Raw genomic sequence first — 10669 nt, forward strand, 5'->3', positions numbered from 1 at the left:
TTCGAGCCCTGAAAATGAGACAACGAATCAATAACTTTCTTTTTCATCCTTATTCACTTTTATTCCTGTGTGTCTGTCTTTCTTTGTTGTGCACAGTTAATATAATTCAAACTTTAATCAGATTATCACAAAGACAAGCCCATCAGCAGAACTGTCTTCACTTGTTTGCTAATTTATTTGAAGGTGCCGCAGTCTGCATTCCTCAGGTTCACAAGTTCAGAAGAACATGCTCCTCTATCCTCCTCCTCCAGACTCCTATTTCCATCAAAGCAGAGGGCTGGTTTACGCCCAATGAAGAAAGACTCAGCACTTGTGGGGGTGTTGTTCTACCTCTTTGCAGGTGAGTTGACGGGTCTGGGGCCATTGCTGGGAAGCACTAAAAGTGGTTTGTGCCAAATCCGAGGCGGAAATTTTTTTGTGTTTTTGATGACTTGCTTGCCTTTGAGGTGCTCTTAGGGGGGGTTCCGTCTGTTTGTGGGTGAGTTTCATGGTCTGAGAGCATTGCTGGGACACTCTAATCTTGATTGCATTTGCTTTTCAGGAAATCCGTCGTGCCAACCCCGACTTATGGCCTAGCTACGCAGCGCGTTTGGACCGAAGGCCCAGAAATATTGCAAGTATGAGATTTTGCTTTTGGCCTGTTTGGGGGTGTTATGCTTCTTGGCGGGTGGGTTGCCGGGTCTTGGGGCATTCCTGGGAAGGTCTAATACCGGGTAGAAGTGGTTGGGACAAAATCCAGGCCGATTTTTTTTGGGCTATTTCAGACATTTTGCTCTATGTAGCGTTTTCGGGGGCCTGTTTGGGGGGCTTGCTGGTGTTTGCGGGTGAGTTTCGTGGTCTGGGAGCACTGCTGGGACACTCTAATCTTGATTGCATTTGCTTTTCAGGAAATCCGTCGTGCCAACCCCGACTTATGGCCTAGCTACGCAGCGCGTTTGGACCGAAGGCCCAGAAATATTGCAAGTATGAGATTTTGCTTTTGGCCTGTTTGGGGGTGTTATGCTTCTTGGCGGGTGGGTTGCCGGGTCTTGGGGCATTCCTGGGAAGGTCTAATACCGGGTAGAAGTGGTTGGGACAAAATCCAGGCCGATTTTTTTTGGGCTATTTCAGACATTTTGCTCTATGTAGCGTTTTCGGGGGCCTGTTTGGGGGGCTTGCTGGTGTTTGCGGGTGAGTTTCGTGGTCTGGGAGCACTGCTGGGACACTCTAATCTTGATTGCATTTGCTTTTCAGGAAATCCGTCGTGCCAACCCCGACTTATGGCCTAGCTACGCAGCGCGTTTGGACCGAAGGCCCAGAAATATTGCAAGTATGAGATTTTGCTTTTGGCCTGTTTGGGGGTGTTATGCTTCTTGGCGGGTGGGTTGCCGGGTCTTGGGGCATTCCTGGGAAGGTCTAATACCGGGTAGAAGTGGTTGGGACAAAATCCAGGCCGATTTTTTTTGGGCTATTTCAGACATTTTGCTCTATGTAGCGTTTTCGGGGGCCTGTTTGGGGGGCTTGCTGGTGTTTGCGGGTGAGTTTCGTGGTCTGGGAGCACTGCTGGGACACTCTAATCTTGATTGCATTTGCTTTTCAGGAAATCCGTCGTGCCAACCCCGACTTATGGCCTAGCTACGCAGCGCGTTTGGACCGAAGGCCCAGAAATATTGCAAGTATGAGATTTTGCTTTTGGCCTGTTTGGGGGTGTTATGCTTCTTGGCGGGTGGGTTGCCGGGTCTTGGGGCATTCCTGGGAAGGTCTAATACCGGGTAGAAGTGGTTGGGACAAAATCCAGGCCGATTTTTTTTGGGCTATTTCAGACATTTTGCTCTATGTAGCGTTTTCGGGGGCCTGTTTGGGGGGCTTGCTGGTGTTTGCGGGTGAGTTTCGTGGTGTGGGAGCACTGCTGGCTATATATACTTTACTTTGCAAGAGGTTTGAAGCAAATCCATGGTGGCTGAGGGGACTTAGGGCCTAGCTGCAGAGCGCGCGCGGAGTGATTTGGGAAATTTGTGAAAAAGTGACTAAGTCCCCATTTTTGTACTTTTGCTCTTTGGCTGTTTGGGGGTCTTCTACTCGTTTTCTCCTGGGTTGACGGCTCTGGGGCCATTGCTGGGAAGCTCTAATACCGGATAAAAGTGTTTTGGACCAAATCCCAGGCGGAATTTTTTTTGTGTTTTTGATGACTTGCTTGCCTTTGAGGTGCTCTTAGGGGGGGTTCCGTCTGTTTGCGGGTGAGTTTCGTGGTCTGGGAGCACTGCTGGGACACTCTAATCTTGATTGCATTTGCTTTTCAGGAAATCCGTCGTGCCAACCCCGACTTATGGCCTAGCTACGCAGCGCGTTTGGACCGAAGGCCCAGAAATATTGCAAGTATGAGATTTTGCTTTTGGCCTGTTTGGGGGTGTTATGCTTCTTGGCGGGTGGGTTGCCGGGTCTTGGGGCATTCCTGGGAAGGTCTAATACCGGGTAGAAGTGGTTGGGACAAAATCCGCGCGGAAAAGCCTTTAGTTTTGGCACTTTTTGTAACTTAGGGTTCGTTAGGGTTAGCCCTAGCAGCAGGATTGCATGTGTATCGGGGTGTTCTAGATTTTTCAAACTGAGTTCTGGGGTCTTAGAGCACTCGTGAGAATGTGTAATTTTGGTTGCAAGTCATTTGAAGAAAATCCATGGTGGGAAAGGGGGGATTTGGCATAGTTAAAGAAAGCCTTTGCCACTATTCTTAACTTAGGGTTCGTTAGGGTTAGCAGTATTTCTATTGCATGTGTTTGAGTGGGGGGGATTTCGAGTCTTGGAGCGATGCTGGCTATGGCTACTTTTGCTTGGTTGCTTGCAAGTGGTTTGAATACAATCCACGGGGGGTAATGGGTAATTAGGGTACTTCGGCCTACTTTTACTTTCAAAGTAAGTTTTGTCTCCAGTTTTCTGCTAGGCCTCGTTTTTTGGGTGGGAGCACTGCTAGGAAGATCTATTTTTGTTCTAAAACACAGTTTACAGTACACCTAGCTTGAGGGGCAAGATCCGCTACATTAATTTGCCCATACTTACTTATCCTTCAAAAGGTGACTCAGAGTACGCACTTTCAAAAACATTGTACTGTCTGTCTACTAGGAAAAACAAATTGTGACTTTTTGCACTCCACAGCCTACATACCTTATATTTATTTATCAGTGGTGTTGTAATATTATATCACTTCCTGTTTTTCGTTGAATAATTACAGGCCGGGTTTCAGTCTCTGCAATGGGGAAAAAAGGATGGAGTCAGGCTTCACAGTAGCGAGCCACAATTCAGCATCAGGCAGGCAGTGGACAGGGTGTCTTCTGGTGACCAACATCGGTGGACGAAGCGTCGGCTGCAATGGAGGAGTGCCGCTAATAGGAGGATTTTTTTTCTGCGGGCAACTTACTTACCACTTCCAACAGGACCACTACAACCACATAGATACAGTATCCCTTGCCTTTTTCTCTGACTGTGACTGCATTTCTTTGCTCTCTCTCGGCTTCTACATTGATCCCTTAACACATCACTTAGTCCACTCCACTATCTGCACCACACATAGTCATTTGTAAGTGCTCCTACGTAATTCGCAAGTCGCAGCACGCCCCAGGCCGTAGAGGACTGGGATGGCCCCAATGATGAAGCATGTCACCAAGGGGCAACCCTGGTGAGTGAGGGGACACCTAGAAAAAAAGCAATTTCTCCTTTTCTATCTACTATACCTTCTGTCAGGTTACGCAGCCCCTAAGCGCCTACCGTACTATGAAACTACATTTCCCATGAGTAGGCGGGAGACTTGCAGACTATTTAGTGAGACTATATGAGAGTACCCTTGTATGTTAGGACATCACTTCACTGATGCCTGTCTTGTCTTCTCTTACAGGTATCCTTTCCCTGCTGACCCTACCTTTACCCATCCCACATTTTTTATTTTAGTTTGTTATTTTTCTCCCTCGCCTAATGCCTCGAACACCCTGTGTTTACACTTCTGGGTGTTGGTGACATTTGGAGGTGGAACCATATTTGCATCGACTGGATCACGGGGAGTAAACGTGACACCTTCCAGACCAACCCCATTGAGTGTTGTTGTGAATGGATTTATAGTGACCAGCAAGGCTCTCGGGTATCTGGCTACAGAGACCTTATGTTGAATATAGTTATCAATAATTCCACACAGGCCCTGTACTGTCGCATTCTTTCTTTCCACAGTTGTCGATGATATATTCTTACTCTGCTTGACAAAGAACCATTGCTAATGTGAAAGAACTTCAACCGAATTAGTAGTTATACTTTACCATTTGTTAGGCTACAATGTGGCACTGCTCTACTGTACTTCTGTCACCTGCTATATTCTCAGTTGTACCGTTGAATTGCTCAGGAGGACAAACCAGATTTCATTTTCTTTTTTTTCATAGGCATGCAACTGCCACTGTGTCACACCACTACTACCACCGCTATGAGGAAATTTTATCCGACCAAGATTGCCAACGTTATTCGGTGTTTCCCGTGGAGCCAGCCCTGGGCCTAGCCCTACTTTCAAACACAAATTACAGGTAAGATAAGCGTTTGGTGGTTTGGGGGTATAATGGAGTATTAGTACGAGAGACGAGAGCCTGAAGGTAGTACTACTAAAGTCCTAGGACTCTTGGATTCACTTCACTTAGTCTGTGAGAGGCACTTAGTGTTGAAAACATTTGGGCATTTACACTTAAAGGAAGAAAATGGAACTAAACTTTCAGGAAAACAGTCAACGTTAAACCCCCACCCACCAGGCAAGCAGTAAAAAACAGGTATGCTCAGATAAAGTTTGAAAAAGTATATTTATATCCCTAACAAAATAATCTCCCGCAAGACCCTCCCTAACCCCAACGATTGTCCTTCAAAAGTCCCCAAAAACCCAACTCCCAATTCCCACCCCCCAAAAGTCTCTAAAAAAGGGGCAAGGGACACTATGGGTGGATGCTGTTCACTTTTTGGGCCAGGGCATCATGCTCCTCGCGGAGCAAGGCGAGCTCCTGCTGAAGGCGGGACACCATCAGGGTGGTGCGGCGCAGGCGTGCCTTCACTGCCTTGCAGGTGCAAGGCCTGTGAGAAGCAGCTGTTGGCCTTGCTGCTCGGCGGTGGCGTTTGCCTTTGGCAGCCCGGCTCAGTCTCGGTGGACCACTGTGCTGGGTCACGGTGGCAGCCGGTGAGGCCACGGAGGACGACGTTGTCGTTGTTGTCGACCGCACACTTTCCACGTCCTCCAGGGCCACCAGCCGCCGATATTCCGCAACAGTGGCCTCGATTCTCCGTTGCCGGGCCGCTCTAGCCAGCTCCTTCCTCCTTGTTCGTTTGGAAGGAGAACCTATATGAAGAAAGAAAGACATAGTCTGTAACCAATGCTCTTTAAGATTAACTCAATCATTCAGCAGAAATGTGTGCTGCAGTACAACTAGCAACTTGCAAGCGCATTACATAACTATTGAGGCCAGTATCTATCTAACCTCACACTTCTTCATCCTTGCTCTAACATTAGTGGGAGTTTAAGGAACAAATTCTATGAGCACTGTGGACTTCCATTGGAGTCGACTATGAAAGTACACCAGTCTTATTCTTCTTCTTGTCTCTTGTTTTGGAAAATTGGTACGTTATTTTCTGCAAGCCGGCATAATGCCAGCGCGGTAAACTTGCACCCGAGAAAAAGAGACGCACGCCATGAGGAGTGACCTAGACTTGCGTTGCCGTTGCGTTACTGTACCCGTCCAGTACATGCAGGTGGTGAATCTCTTACTTTTCTATTACGGGTGGCACTGAGAATACTCTGTTACAACTCAAGGGCTACTGCTTAATTAATTTAACTTTCACCCTACAGTGGAAATGAGTACTAGAAATGGAAAATTGAAGAAGATAAATAATCTGATTATCTATCACTTCACATGGGATGTTTTTGCTTATATATGGGATGACTTTAGGTGCTTTGCTTTTTATTGAGTGACAGGCAGTGATACATCCACACATGAATGACTGAGTACTACTAAACTTATTAAGAGAGGTAGGGAGTGGCCACCATAATAACCGGATCTATGCAGTGCTTGCAATACAAACTACTGCTACTATTTATGGTAGTATTTGGACAAAATTAAAAGTTCTTTTCCTTGCCTTTCCTACACTGGAACGGACGTGCGGGTGCAGTGTTAGTGTTACATGCTCTTCAAAGTTACACTTAGTTCATCCACTGACCGTCTACTCTCTCTAGATCATGGGTACTCACAAACTTTCTCTCAGGGGCTACATTTACAGTGTAGTTTGGGGCCGAGGGCCGCACTGGTGGGGGCGGAGTCAGAGGGGGCGGGGCTAAAGCAAAACGATAACTTGTGACCATGAGGTTGCACACAGGTCCCTGCAGCAGATGCCCTCATCCACTGAGCCACCAGACCCAGCATTTACATACATCTCTCTCCCTCCTGCTGTCCCTCCTGCCCTCCCTCCATCTCTCTCTCCCTCCTGCCCTCCCTCTCCCTCTGTCATCTCACTGTGTGTGTGTCTATCTGTGTCAGCCTTCAGCCCGGGTTGAGACCGCTTCCTCAACGCGCACACACAGACAACAACACCAAAGTACTTAACAGGTCTTTAAAAGACCATTAACATATTATTGAGGCTTTGTTTGTTTTAGCGCCCCTGCTTCTCCACCCTGACAATCACTGCTTGCCCGGCCCCACAGAGCAGAGGCTTAGTTCTATTTCACCTCTTTGTGGCCTTGCATCTCCACTCTGCTCTGTGGGGGCCGGGGGAGCAGTGATTGTCAGAGTGGAGATGCAGGGGCGCTAACAGGTGAAATACAAAAAAGCCTCTGCTCTGTGGGGGCCGGGGGAGCAGTGATTGTCTGCAAGGTCAGCGCACCGCCAACGAAGGCTTGCCGGGCCACCACCGGCCCGCGGGCCGTACTAGGAGTACCCCTGCTCTAGATACACATATGCTATCTAAGAGTCAGATAGTAGCATGATCCAGGTATATGGACACATACAGTTTCTGTGTCACCCACCCAGGCTGTTGTCCTTCCACCCATCATTGCTTCATCATTCACCCAGCCATGCATCTCATATTCTTGCCTTCCCAGCTAGTCTTCAATCTCAATAAGTAAGGAATATATAAGAGCTTACCTCTGGCCGCCACCACCGTCTCAACTCTCACATCCGGCGCCGCCGCCTCCTCCCCTGATGATGAATTGCCCTCCGCCTCCGTGTCGAGCACCACCACCACACTGGCCCCGCCACCAGATGTTCCACCTACAAAGTACATTTAAGAATCTTAGAATAAAGCACTCACTAGTCACTAGTATTTGGTCTAGGAATGAAGACATGTGAAAACAATGTAATTTGTGACTGTCTACGTTAAAGTTAAAAAAAATGTCCCTTTTTCCAGGGAAGGTTGTCTTGCTGCACTTTTTGGCACAACTGATGAAGGCTGATTTTTTAACACGCACCATTTTTCTCCACACAGACAGAAGATGGACTTCTAACAACAAGATCAAGTTGAAACCAGGTGAGAGCTCGGCTCGACCACAAGAAATGTCTTCAATTAATCGTCAGCACTAACCACTTTTCCATTATCAGTTAAACGTTTAGTTTTATTATGACTTCATTTTAATAAATGTGTTTACTTTTAATAAAGCTTTTAAATTTAAATACAATCTGTGTTTTTTGGTCCTCCAGACTAGAGTGACTGAACGAAAGGTTTTGCAATTTTTGCAAGCATGAGTCCAGATAGAACACTTCAAAAGACATTATGGACAATCCCAGAGGACTGCACTAAGTTGATAGAGCTATTGCTGACTAGAATCATGGGAGTTTCGCCAACCGTGCAATCTTAGTTAGCTACACAGACAGACTAATAAGAATAATCTAGTAATACCACAGGGAGTCATAGTAGAGGCAGGATAAGAATTTAGATACAGTCTACAAGAAGAGCAAAGACAATTTTGAAAAAATTCAAATGAGGAACGCTAGGAAAAATAGGTACTAGTCTAAAATGAAAACTTACTGGGGCCAGCAGAGGAGCCCTCGCCTGCCCGATCCTGGCCCTGTTGATGAACAGCATCCGCCGCCTGCTGCTCCTGTGTCCTCCTCTCGCCCCTGGGGGGAGCTGACGTACAACATGAAAGAAAGAACAGAAAACATGGATGATTGTTGCTTGTCAATGTCAACCAAATCAAACATTTCAAAAGAACAATAACAAAATATTTCCGCGAAATTATATTGATTATGGTTACTTTTTATTTATTTGCGGACCTGTGACTTCGAAAGTCACGTAACTCACTAAACAAAGTACTGAAACGTTCACCTAGGACTGGCAGGCAGCAGTCCGCAGGCAAGACGCAAAGTGACAGACAAACTCCATTGTGATTTCAGTCAGATCAGTGACAACACTAACAGTTGCCTGCTACATTACCAGTCATTTAAATAGTCAAACTATCAATCCACCGCCACTATTTTTCTTATTGTCAGGGTTACAAAGGAAGGGGCAGATTTAAGCCCTTGCGGCTCTTTTGCGCCGTTCTTGCGTGACTTTTGTGACGCAGCAGCTAAACAAAAAAGGGCGCCATGGTGCGGCGTATAATATTATAACAACGTGACGCATTTGGGAGATGCATCCCGTTATAAAGCCCTGCGCCATCAGGGGGCGTTCCGGCGCAAGGGAGGGCATTCCTGCGCTGGAACACATCCTAATAGTGGCTGAGGGAAATCTACAAAATATCAATCAGTCACCTTTAGGACAATGATGCGTCACACAAACCCTGCACCTGCTTGAAGCAGACGTACGGCTTGACCCAGCATTGGGGAGATAGGGTACCCCAGAGCATTGATGGAGCTGCGCCATCGTTGCGACGCAACTCCAGCAGTAAAGCTTCGGTGACGTTTTGGGCCCATGGGGAGCCGCATTGCAAATACGGCGCACCATGTTTGGTGGTGGTAGCGGGCCGCACAATTAATGGCGCATCCCTGCTACTTTGCAGGGATGCGACGGTAATTGCAATTCTGCCCCTTAGGGGCATACTTACTTACGCGTTCTGGCGCATCTCCAGAGATGCGCCAGATCAAATGCGTCACGCAAAACTACCCTTGCGACACGGCAGATGTGCCTCATTTACAATGCGGCGCGCCCTGGCGCAAGGGTAGGCACTTGCGTGACGCATCTCGTCACGTAAGAGCGGCGCATCGCTGGAGTCACGTCGCCAACGCAATGCAACTCCAGTAATGCTCAGGGCCACCCAATACTTTACATGCTGTGTCAGTCCTTTCGCCTGCTTCGAGCAGACATAAGGAATTGAATTGACGTAGCAGCGTCGCAGAAGTGCCTGCGTTAAATCTTGTAGATTTCACGCAGGCAATTTTGCGAGGCGCACAGCCGCTGGACCGCCCACCCTGCGTACTAGGAACGCACCCATTGTGGTGCAGGCCCATGGCTTTATAACGTGACGCATCTCCCTAGATGCGTCATGCTGTAAATGACTTGCAGGGATGCGGCACGTTTACGCCGCTGTTGCGTCACGCAAGGCAACGTAAACGTGGCGCAAGGGGCTTGTAAATGTAATCTGCCCCCTAGTGTCTAGCATTACGCAGTTCTGTTAAGTACACTCATACATAATAGTTACTCAGGCCAATGAGACCACGAAATAGAAAACAAATAAGCATAGTAGCAACCCCACTGAGAAGGAGAGCAGTGCACCTGAAATGCACAGAAGATTTTGAAATATAATTTAACTACAATGTAATCGTCATCAGCGGCATTATTGGCTTGCTCCATGTAAAAAACAAATATTTGCAATACAACAACACAGAGCAGGAGAAAACATCATAGTAGTGAGTGATTAAATGCCAATGGCTACTACTACTCACCAAGCCCGGGGATCTCCAAGCCGAGCTGGTCCAGCAGGTCGCGCTCGCGGTCCAGGAGGTCCGTCCAGCGATGGGTGACCTGGCTGTAGGTGCGCTGGACCCCGTAGAGGTGGGATATGGCCCAGCACACCTTCTCCCACCGCTTCCGGCGCTCCCGCATGTTATAGCCGCCGGCCGCGATCCTGCCGCCTCCCCCGATGGTCCTGGGAAGGCGGCGCTGGACGAAGTAGACCAGCGCGCCCACTTCCTCCGGGCTGAATATCTCCCGGCGCGTCACCTGCTCCCCCCTCGATCTCACGCCTGCTGTCCTGCCACTGGGTCCAGCACTACTCCCCGCCGCCGCTGCGGCCCTCAAGTGCCTGGGCAGCTTCACGGCGCCTGGCTTGACCATGGTCTGGGCAGGTAAGGTAGGAAGAAGTAGAAAATTAAGAAAGAATAGGATAGGGAAGAAGAAAAGAAAAGAGTTTACAAAAGTAGTTTAAAAGTAAAGAAAAATAGCAGAAAAGACAAAAATATACAGCTAGGAAAAGAGAGGGATAGATAAGAAGCAAAATCGTAAAAAAAAAACTGAAAACAAGCAAAGGATGGGAAAGATATCAAGAGGATTAAACACCATGCCCAGACACAGGAAATGAATGAAAAACAAGATGGCCGGCGCCCGTTTCCGAGCGCGAAAGTCAGTTCGCGCGAGATTTTCCTCGCGATCTCGTGCGAACCTCTAGATTTCCCGCGCGATCTCGTGCGAACCTCTACTCGCAATGCGCTTACTGCGCGAGATTATACATAGCGGGCGGAAACGGAAATACGTCACG

At 47.9% G+C, this 10669-nt stretch overlaps 1 protein-coding gene across 2 annotated transcripts; it reads right to left on the reverse strand.

Annotated features, from left to right (window-relative positions):
* Window positions 1-4395: 4395 nt before the first annotated feature.
* Window positions 4396-8100, reverse strand: LOC147670595 (uncharacterized). Of its 2 annotated transcripts, XR_015303649.1 has the most exons (3): window positions 8002-8100; window positions 7122-7247; window positions 4396-5326 (listed from the first exon to the last, which is right to left on the reverse strand). XR_015303649.1 is itself a non-coding variant. In XM_086948142.1 (2 exons), exons 1-2 carry the CDS (start codon window positions 7258-7260, stop codon window positions 4929-4931), a joined length of 537 nt encoding a protein of 178 aa, XP_086804268.1. In that variant the 5' UTR covers window positions 7261-7276; the 3' UTR covers window positions 4396-4928. The 2 variants fall into 2 exon arrangements, 1 of the variants encoding a protein (XP_086804268.1); XM_086948142.1 differs by lacking the exon at window positions 8002-8100 and having other exon boundaries at window positions 7122-7276.
* Between the last annotated feature and the right edge of the window lie 2569 nt (window positions 8101-10669).

The sequence above is a fragment of the Lissotriton vulgaris genome, unplaced genomic scaffold (assembly GCF_964263255.1).
Source record: "Lissotriton vulgaris unplaced genomic scaffold, aLisVul1.2 SCAFFOLD_3923, whole genome shotgun sequence".
NCBI classification, from domain to species: domain Eukaryota; kingdom Metazoa; phylum Chordata; class Amphibia; order Caudata; family Salamandridae; genus Lissotriton; species Lissotriton vulgaris.